This window comes from Mauremys mutica, chromosome 5 (genome assembly GCF_020497125.1).
Source record: "Mauremys mutica isolate MM-2020 ecotype Southern chromosome 5, ASM2049712v1, whole genome shotgun sequence".
Classification (NCBI taxonomy): domain Eukaryota; kingdom Metazoa; phylum Chordata; order Testudines; family Geoemydidae; genus Mauremys; species Mauremys mutica.
The window spans coordinates 119,415,455-119,431,645 of NC_059076.1; the positions used below are offsets into that span (position 1 = coordinate 119,415,455).

The following is a 16,191-nucleotide window of genomic DNA, read 5'->3' on the forward strand; positions in this document are numbered from 1 at the left end:
GATTGAATTTGTGGGAGCAGTGGCAGTTTGCAGTACTCTCCCAAGCACTGCCCACAAAATAAATGATCTCCACATGAGATGCCACACAGAGATTGTGCAGATATGCAAAATATGATCATGCCTGTCCTGTAAGCCCCTTGGGATCAGTTATTTGTAGTGGGGTCAAAATATACCCATAGGCTCTGCTGGGATTCCCCTCAGTGAGACCATATTCCTGGCTAGTCATCTTGAGCTTAGCTCTCCCTTGGGGGTTGAGGGGAGGAGGAGGGCTCAGATGCTTTGTTGGGCATTTTGGGTTTGGCTCTTACTTGTAGGTAGTTGATAAGAAAATTTACAGAAATCTGGTAAAAATCCATGGCTGGCAAGGGTAAGGAGAACAAGAAACTTTGTAAGTATATCAGGAACAAAGGACATCCTAACAGTGTAGGTCCGTTAGTAGATGGAGACAGTAAAATTGTTGTTGATGCAGAAAAGGCAGAAGCATTCAAACATTTCTATTCATTATTTGGAAAGAATTCTGAAGTACTAATATCACATGAGGATGATAAACTTAGTCCACTTTTAACTAAGGAGGATATTAAACAAGATCTAATTAGGGATAAACATTTTTAAATCAGCAGGTCTGGAACTGATCCCCAAGAGTCCTAAAAGAGCTAGCGGAGATCTCTGGCCCACTGATATTAACTTATAATAAATCTTGGAAACTTTAGAAGAGTGCAAGAAGACTAATACAATGCTAATTTTCAAAAATGGCAAGCAGGGATAACCTGGATAATTATAGGTCAGTTATCCTCATGTCAATGGTGAACAAAATTCCTAGAAAAAGCTAATACAGGATCCAGTGAACGAGGAATTAGTTTGGTGGTAATATTAATGCCAATCGATATGCCTTTATGGAAAATAAGTCATGTTAAACCTAACTTCATTTTTTGATGAGATTACAAATTTGGTTGATAAAGGTAACTGCATAAATGTAATATGTAGGAACAAAGAAAGTAGGCCATACCTACGGGATATGGGGTTCTGAAAAAGGTCCTGGGGGATAAATCAGCTGAACATGAGCTCCTAGTGTGATGCTGTGGCCGAAAATGATAATGCAGTCCTTGAATGCATAAACAGGGAAATATTAAGTAGGAGTAGAGAAGTTACATTACCTTTGTATTCATCACTGATGTGATCACTACTGGAACACTGTGTCCAGTTCTGGTTTCCACAGTTCAAGAAGGATATTGAAAAATTGGAGAGGGTTCAGAGACAGGACATGAGAAAGATTAAAGGATTAGAAAGCACGCCTTATACCTGTGTTTCACAATCTTTCCAGACTACTGGACCCCTTTCAGGAGTGCGAAGCCTGAGACCTATCACCCTAAATTACATGCTTAGGCAGTGAGATGTCTACACTGGCACTTTGTCAGTAAAACTTTTGTCAGCAAACATCTCCCCTCCGAACGACACAAGTTTTACCAACGAAAAGCACAGCGTGAACAGCGCTTTGTCGGCAGGCGAACTCTCTCCTGCTGACAAACAGCAGCTACACTGCACGACTTTTAGCAGCACGGCTTTTAGCAGCACAGCTGTGTCGCTAAAAGCTCTGTAGTGTAGCCATAGCCTCAGTTTCATGGGGCCCCCTATGATGTGCAGCCCAGGCAGTTGCCCCGCTTGCCACCCCCTAACGTTGGCCCTGCACTTGTGACCCCCACAAACTAGCCCTGCAACCTCCAGATTGAAAAACACTGATCTAGATGAATTGACGTACCCCCAGCAATACATGTACCCCGGGTTGAGAACCACTGCCTTATAGACTCAAAGGTCAATCTATTTAGTTCAACAAAGAGGAGATAAGGGGTGACTTGATTAGTCTGCAAGAACCTAAATGGAGAAAAGATATTTCAGTCTAGCAAAGAAAGGCGTAATACTAGTTGCTGGAAGTTGAAGCTAGACAAATTCAGACTGGAAATAAGGCGTAAAAACAATGAGCATAATTAACCATTGGAACAATTTACCAAGGATCATGGTGGATTCTCCATCACTGACTATTTTAAAATCAAGATTGGATGTTTCTGTAAAAGATATGCGCTCTAGGAAGTATTTTTTGGGAAGTTCTATGTCCTGTGCTATACAGTAGGTAAGATGAGATGATCAGTGGTTCCTTTTGACCTTAGAATTTGAGACACTATGCCAATGTTGCGAAATACTAAATGCAATTTGTTCTTAGTCTTAAAAAGACTAGAAAACATGCCATATAGTGAGAGACTCAAGGAGCTCAGTCTATTTAGCTTAACAAAGAGAAGCTTAATGGGAACAGAAATTTGGTGATAGAGGGCTGTTCAATCAAACAAAGATATAACAAGATCCAATGGTTGGAAATGGAAACTAGACAAATTCAGAATAAAAATAAGGTACAATTTAAAAGAGGTGGGAGGAGGCTGGCTCATATCCTTGGAACAAGTAACCCAGGGTTGTGATGGGTTCAGTGGATTCTTCATCCCTGGAAATCTTTAAACCTAGATTGGACATTTTTACAATGAGCAACTCTACACTACAAGATTAAGTAAACTTAAGTTATATCAACGTACAGCCAGTGCAGTAATTAAATCCATTTTTCATGTTCAAGGTAGGTTCATTCTCTTGGCGGTGTACCTCCTCACCAGGAGCATTTCCACCAATTTTAACTGACAGCCTGGAGCCCTGCCGCCTGGGGCTGACACTGCGTTGACCTAAATACACCAACCTAAGTGCTATGCCTCTCTCAGAAGTGGAGTTAAGTCTGTGTAGTTAGTGACTTACGTTGGTGTGAGCAACATTGTAGTGTAGACACGGAGTTATGTTGACATAAGCTGCCTTACATTGACCTAACTTTCTGTAGCGTACACCAGGCTAAAAGTGATGCTTGCTAGTTCAGCCACAGCTATTGGACTTGAAGCAGGAATTAATTAATGAAAGACTTGTCGCCTGTCATGTTGGAGGTCTGTCTAAATGATTACCATGGTCCTTATTTCTTCAAAATCTATGACTAGATCAGAAAAGGAACCTTGGTATTTTAGTGGGAGTTACCTTTTTGAGGAGATGTGACTATGATCATTAGGCCACGTGGCCATATAACTCAACAGGGATGATGTCTGTTTACAGAATGGTAAAGCTTTCTCTTTTGTTCATAAAATAAATGAAAGAACCCCTGAATTTCAACTGCTCAGCAGTCTTCTGTCAATTGATTAATAAAACTGTTGCTTCCCAAAAACCAAAACTGAGTTGCTGTTGCTCTAAGTGCTATTTCTAAAGTGATTATAACAATAGTAATAAAATTGAAACTTTCATACAAAGCCAGGTCAAGCAAATAAATTTCAAACTATGAGTTGGTTGTTAGTTGCTTGGTAAAGTGCTTATTATCTCCCTCTCATGGTGTGGTATGTTTGTGTTTAAATAATGTTGCTTGAAAAGTTTCCTGGAAACTTGGAATTTCATAAGAATAGTATACCTACTGTGTGTCATTTGGAAGTAAGCAACATGTAAATGACTGCATTCTTGAATGTTTGCTCATTGTTCATGTTTGTTGTATGGATACACATCACAACTTTTCTTTTTTTTACTCTTTATAGGTCCTGCTGGGGACTTGCATCTGGCCTCAATGTGAAATTAAGGTAGAAAAACACATCTTCATATGTGTTTGCTAGTAGGATTTAGTTTATTCACTGGTCATGCCTGAAGAGTGATGTTCGTCTCTAGATGGCTAACTGCCAGGAAATATAAATGATTGTCCTAGAAGTCAAGCCTCTCTCCTATTTACTGGAGTGAAAATCACCTCCAGATATCGACGGAATATCAACTACAGAAAATGCTTCACGTTATAAGGATGCCAACCACCTAGATTCATGCGCCCTATCTGTACAATTGTTGTGGATGGTTTGCCATCTGAAAGCTCCTCAAGCTCTTATCCAGGCCCTGTATCTGTTTCTGAAATGTCTCTGCTTCATGCTTTGGGCCCAGTGCAGACCTGGCTGGGACAAGAGCTAGAGAAGTGTGGCATTGATGCCATGATATATACTCGGTATGTCCTCAGTCTTCTGCTGCATGATAGCTATGACTACGACCTGCAGGAACAGGTATTTACATATTTTAGATGTTGTCCAGTGAAAATGGATGCTTGTATCTCTTATGTATTGTGTATTATACATTGGGTACAGTTTGGATATTTTAAATGTCTTTCATCATTGAAAAACCATGACAGGATCCGATTTGATTAGATGAAAAATCAAGTTTGATGTAGGTAGCTTACTATAACAGCAGATATATGGTATTAAAGAATTTTATCACTTCCTGACTTCTATTACATTATGAAATTAGACCTTTGTAATCAACACTGGTATTTCATGAAATATAAAAATAGAACTTTGACATACATCCATTGTCTGCACTAATTTGGTGTAGAGATTTCTATAAATTGAGAGAGCCTTGCCAACATGGGTCAAATTGGGCTGGATCATGGTAATTTGTAACACCTTTTCCTGATGGATATAGTCTTTTACTCTAGAATGTATGATGGGATCGGGGATATGTAGGGTCTAGTTTTTGTGTTTATAGGTCTGCAGATAACTTGAAAGAAAAAGCTGAGGTATGAACTGCATTAATGTAATGGGATGTTGGCTGTATAGCCTAATAAAGAATATACAAAAAACTGGCTGTGAAACACTTGCTCTGTTCATGACTCAAATCCACAAAAACAAGGAAATGAAAAGTTAAGCCACCTAACACTATGTGTAACTTCTGTTCCTCCACCCACAGGCACAAAACTTAGTCAGCTGTGGGGCATCACAGACGATGCACTGCAACCTTAATTTTGCCCACAACCTTTCCTTTTCCACCCTCCATTATCCAACTACTCCTTCTTAACAATATTAGGTGTAAAAGTGTGTTGGTTGTGGAGGGTACGGAGAGGGAGAAGAGAGATGGCTTGGTAGAGGGTATGATAGAAGCCTGCCTGGCATTCATGAGGCAGGGATAAGGTTCTGGTGTGTGGTTCATGCTATAAGGTAGTTATGATAAGGGATGTGCTTCTGGGTGGAAAAGTACGAGGTATTATTAGATGGCTTAACTTGTCATATCCATGGGGGTGGTTTTGAGTTTAGTAGGTACAGAGTGTGTGATAGCAAGTCTAACAATCAAAATGAAAGTTTATGTATTTCCCACTGGTTTGTTTGTTATTTAAGCTTAAGCAGGTGCAGGGATTTGGAACTGTGGAGGGGGTCTAAAGACAGCCCCTGCCAATGCACTCCTTTATGCCCAAGGAGCTGCTGCTGCACATAAGGTCTTGTGTCTTTACATTAAAACCTTTTCTGTTATGCACAGTACACTTTCACATAATATGCATATCTCTTGGTGCATAAATTCTTGCTTATGAATTATAGCAGTCAAAAAGACCTGAAATTCAGTTAATACCCTCCCCCAAAAAACCCTGTGTATTGAACCAGTTCTGCTCAGGATACGTTGTCTGAGTCCCAAGGAAATATTTCAACCAGAATCCAATTTCTAACTAACAAAAGCTGCACAGAAAACTCAAAGGGCCTAAAATTTAACACGCTGAAATCTCCTAGGAGACTGCCACTTACTGTTAGAGGAAAATACAGATTTATGCCCCATTTTAAGCCCACTTTGAAACACAAGCCTAACTATACAGTTGCTACCAGGCACCTCCATAATGATTAAGTGTCAAAATTATTCATTATTTATCAGAGCTTGCAAAAAGCAGGATAATCATAATTTGAAGATCTGTACAACTTACTGTGAATGACCTTTGGTTTTGGTGCCTCAACTAGGTACAGCTTGTGTTGAGAGCAGAGCTTGGAAGAATGCTTCCACTTTTTAAATCCTCTACCCCTACCTCCTAATCTAACATTAGGATCTAATGAACCACAGGGGAGGAGTAGAGCACGGGAGCCATCTGAATGTTCTCAGGTTATCTGGAGTGGCTCACAAATGGGTGCCAACCTCAGGGCCGACTGTTACGAATCAGGGCACAAACCCCAAACTGGTTGTGTGTTATACTTGGATTTCACCAACCAAGTATCAAGTGTGAACTCGTCTAGCACTGTAACAGCCTTAACAAGGAATTGCAGACAGTCCCCTTGGAAACTCTGGTCCATCTTACCACCCAGGCAAGCCTTCCTTTGTGATAGATGGTCCCTTACACCAAAAATCACAATATTCAGGTTACTCCCAGTCTCAAAGGAACAGTCACTTACACCAGGTGACTTGTATCTTGTCTTTGGTGAGAGAGCTAATGCTTGTAGCCAATTGTCAGGGGGTCTACTCACTGCTAGTGGCACCTCCTCCTGGCCATCCTGGGGATTAGCTTTGCCAGGTGCTATGCCCCCCTCTGGTGGTGCCTCTCCTGTCGTCCTCTTGCCCTGCAGACCGCTCTTGCTCCAGGAACCACAGTCTCCCCTTCGTGAATTGGCCCTTCAGCCAGATCACTATCTGTGTTTTCCCCCCTTCAGGTATCAAAGTCCTGCTTGGCAAATGGTCTCAGGCAGTGTTTCTGCTCATTGCTTCTGCAGTACCACTTTGTCAGCAGCTGGTACAGGGACCAGAGCCCACCCTCTACTCCAGGTTCTGGGTCTAGGGCCCTCTCATGAGTAGGCAAGGTTTGACCTACCCCATACCTCACTGCTTTTCCCCTGAGCCTTTTCCTACCTTCCTGGCTCTCCCTCTTCTCTTGGTTTCCCAGCCCAAACTCCCCCTCCCAGGTTACTTGCCTCTAGCCCCAGACACACCTCCCTTTTCCCACAAAGTGAGGCTTCTGCTGTCAGCTCCTGGGCTTTATACAGGCCCCACTCTTCCTGCCCAGCTGAGCCTGCTTCCAGTCAATCCCTGCTCCCTGGCTGCAGGTGCAGCCTGGACAGTTAATTGGGCCTAATTTACCCTCTCAGGGTCAGCATGGGGAGTACAATCCATCACACTAATCTTGTATTAACCTAACTAACAATTTATTAACTAGGGGGTGGGAAATGTAAACATATACAAATGAGCTAGTCTTAAATTTCAAAAGGTTAATAGAAGCTGCTGTAATGTGCAAGCTTTATATGTCTTTAGGTGTAATCCAAGTTAAGCAGTACGGGGATCTCTTTCTTATGCTTAGAAATAGTGTCCACTCCAAATTCCAAGCAGCATAGTGATCCAGTTCCTTCTGGTCAGGGATTTTATTCACTTCCCCGAAAGTGTGATTGAATGAGGATTTGTGCAAGTCCCAACTTCATGGGTGTGGAAGGAGCAATCAACCAAGTCTTTGTCTGGTGTATACAGGCCTTTTATTGGGCAGGAGATGGCACCTTTTGTGGTAAACTAGTATTTCACACTTGTTAATGCTTCTCTCCTGAGTGTATGGGGTTTAGGGTGACCAGATGTCCTGATTTTTGTAGGGACAGTCCCAGTATTTGGGGCTTAGTGTTATAGGAGCCTATTACTTCCCCCCCCACCATCCTGATTTTTCATACTTGCTGTCTGGTCACCCTAATGGGGTTACCAGTTTCATAGAAAACACTTAAATATTACCTTATGACATGGGATACAGATATTATATGTGAGATTAATGCATGCAGCATCCTACAAACATTTTGTGACATCTAAACCTGTTCTTATAAACTTAACATCTGTTTTAACAATGCTAACACACAGGTGAGTCAACTGGTTTTCAGCTATCCATTTGTCAATATTCAGTGAGGCCTAGCGGCATTGGCATGAGTTGGCACCTGGTCTGCCAGTATCACAAGCCCCACCAAAGAGAGGGTAGCCAAAATCTGCCTTGCCCAACACACCGACTATTTAACATCTGTATAATCTACTTGTGGGTATATCTCAATTGGACAGAGCTTGAAAGCGTACAACTCCTCCTTCCAGTTTGATCCCAGCTTATAAGGAACCTTTGTGATGCTTCTGCCCTCTATCCCACACAGGCTTTTCTTAAATTGGATAAGCGTCTGTTTTCCTTCAAGTGATTGTGCACATATACATTCGACAGTAGGTTTTGTGTGCCTGTTATTCTTGGGGGAATTCTGTGCCAAAAAAATAGTCTGCACACAATATTTTAAAATTCTGCATATTTTATTTGTCAAAATAGCACAATACAATCAGACCAGCTTTAATTATTTTTGGTCATTTATTTCAAAATACCGGTCAGCAAGTATGTCTGTAACAATTCAGACAATACAAAAGATTCAGGAAATGTTTTTTTGACAAATAGATTCCTTACTAGGCATATCAATACAAAACTGTGAGTAATAATTCATTTAAACTACAATACAGAACCTCAGAAGCAGTGTTAAGGCTTGGGGGAGTTAGGGGTAATGGAGGAGCTGAGTGAGAGAGAAGTAATTTGCTGGGAAGGAACATAGGTGTGAACTTGATTGTTATTGGGTATGGGTGGGAAAGTATGGAGCAGTTTTTTGGGAGGTGGCGGGGTGGTGGCGGGGAGGGATTGTTAGGGAGCTTTGCCCATGCAGACCCTGGCTGACCTCTAGCCTCTCCCATTCAGTCAGGCACATCTGCCCCACCCCAATGTGTTCCTGCATCCCCATGTGTCCTTGCACCCCTGACCATGTATCCCTCCACCCCCACTCAGACACCCCCTCCCCCTTTCCCTATGTGGCCTTGCACCCTCTCCCCTGTCTCTTTGTGGCTTTCTATCCCCTCCCTGTCCCCATCTGTCTATGCCCCACCCAAACATTTCCCTGTTCCTATATAGCTCTGCACCCCTCCCCCATCACCATGTGGCCCTTCACTTCCGTCCCCACTGTGGCCCTGTGCCTCCACTCCCATTCAGTGCCTGCCCCAGTGTGTCCTCCCCCACTAGCCCTTATGAGCAACTGTCTGACCTCCCCAGCACCCCACGCTGTCTGTCTCCCCATAGCCGCTGTCTCCTGACCTGACCTGCTGCGAAGAAGGCAGGCTCTCTCTCTTCCCTTGCTGGCTGGGAGCTGCTGCTTTGTTCTATCAACACAGCACCCTCTGGTGGGCAAAAGGCAGCAACATTTCAGTGGAAGTTTTTTCTGCATAAAAAACTAAAAATTATGCAGGGCTCATTAATTATGCACACACGCAGTAGCGCAGAATTCCCCCAGCAGTACCTAGTACACTTGAGTTGACTTTTGCCAGCAATTGCAGTAGGCTGCTCATGAATCCCTGCTCTCCTTACTGTTGGAGAAATTCTGTGCCAAAAATTAAAAATTCTGTGCATAATATTAAAATTCTGCATATTTTGTTTGTCAAAATAACACAATATAATCACACCAGTTTCAATTATTTTGTTAATTTATTTTGAAATACCTGTCTGCAAGTATGTCTGTAACAATACAGACGACAAAAACAATTCAGGAACTGTTTTTGACATATAGAGTCCTTATTTGGCATATTAATACAGAACTTTGAATAACAACTCATTTAAACTACAATACGGAAACATATTTCCCACATGCCTCAGAAACAGTGCAAAGGCTTGGGGGAGTCAGGAGCAATGAAGGAATGGAGGGAGAGGGAAGTAATTGCTGGGAAGCAGCCTGAGAAAGAACCTGGAGGGCAGTTTGTTCTGGGTGGAACAAGTAAGGAACAGTTTTGATTTTTGGGAGGGCAGAGAAGTAAGGATTGTTAGGGAGTTGGGGTACCTCCTCCATGCAGATCCTGGCTGACCCCTCTCCAATTCAGTCAGGCACCTCTGCTCTTATCCCCATGTGTCCCTACACCCCCACTCCCATTCAGTCTGTGATTCAATGTCACCCCACTAGCTCCTGTACCCTGGCCCCAGTCTGTCCCTCACAACTAGCCCGAGTTGCAGCAGCCCTGTATGTCTCACTCTGTCCGTCTCCCCATATTCTTTGCTGCCTCCACCTGGCCCCGTGGGCAGAGTGCTATGAGGAAGGCAGCTTCTGCCCTCTCCTTCTCCGCAGCTGGCTGCTCTAGCCTGTGAACCAGCTTCCCTCTTTTCTAGCACCACATTAGCCCCTGGTGGGCTAAAGGTGTTGTTGCAGCATGACCCCTCATGGCTTCCCAGAACAATCAATTCTGCGGGGGAGGAAAAATCTGTGGGGAACAGTGGTGCAGAATTCCCCTGGGAGCATCTCTTCATGCTCTCAGGAGAAGGCATAAAAAGGAAGTGGTCACCACCTCCCATTAAGGCTTTGTCTACACTAGCGCTTTTGTTGGCAAACTTTTGTCCGTTAGGGTTGTGAAAAAAAACACAATCCTGCCTGACAAGTTTCACCAACAAAAAACTTGGTGGTATGGACACTGGTATGGACAGTGCTATGTCAACTGGAGTGTGTCTCTGGCTGACATACAACTGCTGCTTATTAGGGTTGGTTTAATTATGCTGGTGAGAGAGCTCTCTTCCACTGGCATAGAGAGGCTACGCAGGAAACCTTAAGGTGTGAAGTGTAGATGTAGCCGAAGTTCCTTCTCACCCACTGAGATACAAGTTGCATTTGCTTCAATTAGCAGTTTTCAGAACTTTGATTAACATAGTTATTGTTTTAGTAGTTACCTGGAGGATTTATTATGAAGAAATCCGTGGAAATTAAGTAGCGTGCCATGTGCAGCACCGTTTTTCCTGTCACAGATAGATACAAGAGATGCTTTATTTGTCGGGGTGAGAGCCGTGTGAGGGACAAACCTTCTCCACCAGGACTAAAAAAGAGGGACTTTCATCTTGAACTTCACCTCATGAAAGAGGCGATGCATCCTGAGTCAAACCCCCACCATGATGCAGGGGACTCGGGATCAACCAGGAGTCCCCCTACAACTACTTCTGATTCGAAGCACAAGTCTGGTGAGAAATGTCACACTTTCTTTTCACTGTCAGGCTCACTGAATCACTCTATGCATTCTGATGCTGACAAAAGCAAGAAGTCTTGGACTTTACACAGAAAATCTGGTAAGCCCTCAGGTGCCAATATAAGATCATCCTCCATCATGGATCATGCTCTTGGAGAAGTCTCCTACTCCCCAGCTACCAGAAACCTCTACTTGACATCCTATTACCATTCCTCAACCCTCTGAGCTGGACCCCATGGAGGAGGGAGAATTAATGGAGGAAACCTTATCTTCCTCACCATATTTCTTTATCTTCACCATGTATAGCTGTAACTCCAGTGTCCTTGTCTCCCCCCTCTTCTCTTCCCAGAGGACTTCATAGTTTTTTCAGAATCTCAGGAGTGTGGCCACTTCTCTAGAGGTTCAGGTGGAACTTGTGCACAAGAAGCTGCACATTCTCCTAGATATTTTCCATATGTGCACCACGATCTGGAAGGTGAACTCTCGTGAAGAAAGAGAGCTGGTTGGCGCACATTCAATTCTATCAAGGATGTTCTCCAAGGAAAAATCAACACATGCCAACCTTTTCAACTCAATAGTACTGCCGGTAATGTAGTACAGCTGCAAAAATGGGTGCTGACGAAGATAGTTTGTCACAGAGAGGACGATGGAAAGAAGAAATCTGGAGATTTCAATCTGCGACCAAGTCCTCAATGAAGTGATGAGACAGCAAAGTGGAAATCAGTGGACTGCAGCTGTTACTAAGTGATATCCTTGGGAACTGAAACAACCACTCGGCCAACCTCCAAAGAGATGGGAAGATTTTATCATGAAAAGGCATGGTCGCACATGGAGAAGGAAGGCCAGGATAAGAGAAGAATGGAAGACGTGTTATGATCGGTGCAATCTATATGAGGGCTGAAGGACCAATTTGATCAAGCCCCTGCCTCAGGAAGGATTCCACGTCCCATCAGTGAAGCCTTAGTGGAGCCACTGAAAACTCTCTTGCAGACCTCTGTACCTCCTACAGCCAAGCATATGGGCTGTTCCTTCTTTGGTGGTCACAGCTTCTAGTGAGCAGTCCCATCAATCCCACCATAATGCCACTCTTCTGGATAAGGAATTTAAAAGGCTGGATTCCTACAGCTGAAAGGTTTATTCCACTGCTACTCTTCAAATGATTAGCTAATTATCAAGCTCTTTTGTCAAAATACAGTTTTATTTAATTTCTCTGTGGTTTTTAAATTTGCTGACAAGTTGCCAGAGGCATATAAGGAACAGTTTTTAGCTTTGGTTGCTGAGGGATATTTTACAGCTCGTACATCCCTTCAGGTAGCAAAAGACACCCCTGATATACAGCCTTGTGTTCCATAGCCACTGCAGTCTTCATGGAGAACACAATAGAAAACTTAAATTTTGAGATCCCAAACTATATTCTACTAAAACAGATGACACTTGGACTCTCCTGCAATACTTCGTTTGTTAGGAGTTTATGCTCCAGTTACAAAGAGGAAACTGTTTAGGCTGCAAACTTATTCCAGACCTTCTTTCTGATAAAGGTCAGTGTGTGCCTGTAAGGGTTTGTCTTCACTACCAGGATAAGTCGACCTAAGTTACACTACTCCAGCTATGTGAATAACATAGCTGGAGTCAACGTAGCTTAGGTCGATTTATCCTGCTGTCTTCACTGCACTGCATTGATGGGAGACGCTTTCCGGTTGACTTACCTTACTCTTCTCAAGGAGCTTGAGTACCGTAGTTGTTCGGACAGCGCTCGGCTGTTGGTTTAGCGAGTCTTCACTAGACTTGCTAAATCAACACCCCCGCATTGATTGCAGCATTGTCGATCTCCCCGGTAGTGAAGACAGGCCCTTAGAGAAGGTCTCCCCTTCCCATTCCCAATCCACCTTCTCCCTGTATTTTCAGGGACCCTTCTCATGAGATAGTGTTTCTTCAGGAAGTTCAGTCTCTTCTAGAATTGGGAGCAATAGAAGTTCCTCACCAAAACAGGAAAAGGCTTTTATTCCTGGTACTTTCTGATCCTAAAGAAATCTTGTGATGTCTGGTCCATTCTAGATCCATGAAAGCTGAACTATTTCATCAAGAAAATCAAGTTCAGGATCGTCACCCTCACTTCTGTTATCCCTTCCCTGGAGATTGGTATGCTGCCCTTGCCTTACAGGACTTATACTTCCATGTGGAGATACCCCCTTGCCCCTTTCTAGAAGAGGAAAAATTACTTATAGGACTCTCTTTGTGTGTCTTAAATGTCTGGGGCTTTTTTTGTATAGGAGTTGTGATATGTTCTTGGTTTGCCATCTGGGCAATCTCTTCTGTATGCATTCCTAAGCTAGAATCTAAGGGGAAAATGTGCATATGTTTTGTGCATTTAGGAGGTAATGGGTATGATTACTTATTGCTCTTGATAGGAATTGACCCTGAGTTGCTTGTGGCTGGAGCATGCTCAGTTGGAGCAGTGCCTTTGAGCCACCTACAGGTGTTTTAGTGGGCCAAGAATCCAAAACCGTGGGAGTTCTCCAAGTTACTTGTACTGGAGGCATGAGGCCCAGAGTGAGAATCCTTCCAGATGTTGCCTGTGACTCTGTTTCTTTGAAGATAAGGAATGTTTCCTTTTGGGCTGAGACAAGCATAGAAAATGTCATCCTAAAAGGACACCACCTTTTGAAGTTTCATTAGTAACTCTAATAGCAATATTGACTAAGATCATCTTGTCCTGTAGAATTCACTATCTGTGAACATCCTTTGATAGTGCAATATGTATGTACAGTGAGATAACTAATTAGTACAATCTTTATCTGTACTTGTATGCAGAGGGGTGAGTTATGGTTTCCATGGGATCTGTTGCTCTGAATTTCCTTTTTACATATTTATTTATTTTATTCATTTAAATTCTCAACCATAGCACTACATTGATGTAGTTTCTCCATTACATTAATATGTTTACCAAGCTGTTAAGTCTGGTTCTGTCCTTTTGGGCTCTTCTATGGAGGCAGAATCCAACCTGTTTGTTATACCTGAGTAAATGTCTATTCACCCAACAGTTCTGTAAAATTTCTGCCTTTATTTAGCAGGAAAGTTGATTTACTCTCTCAATATTAGTTTTCTTAACACTTGGTTAGTTTTACTAGTTATATAACTTCATATTGGAAAGATCAAGACAAACGGAATTTGTTTTGTTTCGCTGGATAAATAGTGTAAATTATGGACTTATAATACCTTGCTGGAATTCTGCTGCAAGTCAGTGAGAACAGTCGTGACTTGTGCAGCTTCCAGATACCTGAGATGTAACTATAATCTACATAATTCAAAATGTTTGTTTGAATCATATAGACAAAGAACTTTAAAACAAACAAATATAAACTCATTCCTTTACATAGGCGCAACACAAGGTACCAATTTCTGCTCTGTTCCTCAAAATGGATATCTGTAGCTGCTGACTCATCTTCCCTCCCTCCTTCTCTCCTCATCATTAACCACTGCCATACTAGTTTTTTTGTCTCTTGCTCCAGCAAATCATTAGTTGCTGCTGGAAGGTTTTGCTACTCTTGTACCTTTGATTTGGCAGAGTCTTGCAACTTACAAAACTGTCACACTCATTAATTAGAAACTTTTATTTATATGGAAGGGGTTTAACACTACATATGTATGTTGGTTTATTGAGGATTGAATTTTAAGTACTCCAAAGCATTGGAATTGCTGGAACATAAAGAATTATAAGGTTTTGGTAGACCTGTTAAGAGTGATAAAGTATATGAATTATAAGATAATAAATACTGGCTATGGTAACACTAAGTTGTCCTTTTTTAAAGACCTTGCTTTTGTACCTTCCACAAAACTTGGCACATTCCACATTTTATACAAAGCTAAGTTTCCCACTGTAAAGTTGTCCAGTTACTAGGAAGTTTCTGGTGGTTAAAATGTGACATTCGAAAGTGGAAATTGGGCTGCCTAATTCAGATACACAAGTCCTGATTTTCAGAGGTGCTGACTGCTACAGCTCCCATTGGCTTCAGTCTTGGGTGTATGGCACCTCTTGAAAATTGAAGGTTAGGTTTTTAAAATTGGATACTCAAAAAATCTAGGCTAGCATTGAAAATTTGGGCTTTATCACTGCTGTATTTCTGTGAGTTTTTTCCCTCGTCAATCTGTAAAATGGGAATAATACGTGTCTTTGTAAAGTGCTCTGAGATCGTCTAATGAATGGTACCACGAAAGTGCAAAGTTATATAAACTCTGATTTCAAAGTAACCGTTACTATGAAGTGCTATTTCTTGAGCTCTGTATAAATGAGTCATGCTGTTATGAATACTTAGTTTAAAAACTAGAGAAAAGGTAGTCTCATGGTGTACTTACTGAGGACCAAATCAGAGAGGGCAGCTAAGAGCAGAGTGGAATGCAAGTGCGTGCTAAGACAAAAGGGGGAGGCAATATTGCTGTCCTTTGGTGAAAGTGAGCAGGAGAGGGACTTGGCCATAGAGAGACAACAGAAGAATAAACACTGCTTTGCGCTTTCTTGATCAGTTAAGAATAGCCATCTTGTACCCATTGGTTAGTGAACATGAGAATGACCATACTGGGTCAGATAAATGGTTCATCAGTCCAGTATCCTGTCTTCTGACAGTAGCCAGTGGCATCTGCTTCTGAGGGAAGGAACCAAACAGGGCAATTTATTGAGTCATCGAGTCCCAGCTTCTAGCAGTCAGAGGTTAAGGGATACCCAAAGCATGGAGTTGTGTCTTTGACAGTCTTGGCTAATAGTCATTGATGGACCTATCCTCCATGAACTCAACTAATCCCTTTTCAAACCCAGTTATACTTTTGGCCCGCACATCATCTCCTGGCAATGAGTTCTACAGGTTGACTGTGTGTTTGTGAGTAGTAGTAGTACTTTTTGTTTGTTTTAAACCGACTGCCCATTAATTTCATTGTGTGACCCCTGGTTCTTTTGTTATTGAATGAATAAATAACACTTCCTTATTTGCTTTCTCCACACCATTCATGATTTTATAGCCCTCTGTCAGATCCCTCTTTAGACATTTTCTTTTCTAAGATGAACAGTCCCAGTCTTTTTAATTCCTCTATGTATGGAAGCTATTCCGTACCCCTGATCATTTTTGTTACCCTTCACTGTATCTTTTCCAATTCCAGTATATCTTTTTTGAAATAGGGCAACCTGAAATGTATGCAGTATTCAAGGTATGGGTGTATCATGGATTTATGTAGTGGCATGATATTTTCTGTTTTATTTTGTATCCCTTTTCTAATGTTCCTAATATTCCGTTTAGATTTTTTTTGACTGCTGCTGCACATTGAGCAGATGTTTTCAGAGAACTATCCACAATGACTTCAAGATCTTTTCCTTGAGTGGTAACAGCT

The 16,191-nt window shown here is 42.1% G+C and overlaps 1 protein-coding gene across 6 annotated transcripts in view; it reads left to right on the top strand.

The window, feature by feature from the left end:
- The window catches only part of KIAA0232 (KIAA0232 ortholog), a 108,067-nt gene that overhangs the window by 19,037 nt on the left and 72,839 nt on the right, over positions 1-16,191 (top strand). For 4 of the 6 annotated variants that reach the window (XM_045018556.1, XM_045018560.1, XM_045018559.1 and 1 more), the window contains exon 2: positions 3,597-4,100. In XM_045018556.1, the coding sequence (XP_044874491.1) occupies positions 3,870-4,100 (231 nt within the window). In that variant the 5' untranslated portion in view covers positions 3,597-3,869. The remainder of the gene's footprint in view (positions 1-3,596; positions 4,101-16,191) is intronic. The other 2 variants (XM_045018558.1, XM_045018557.1) reach the window with 1 other exon arrangement.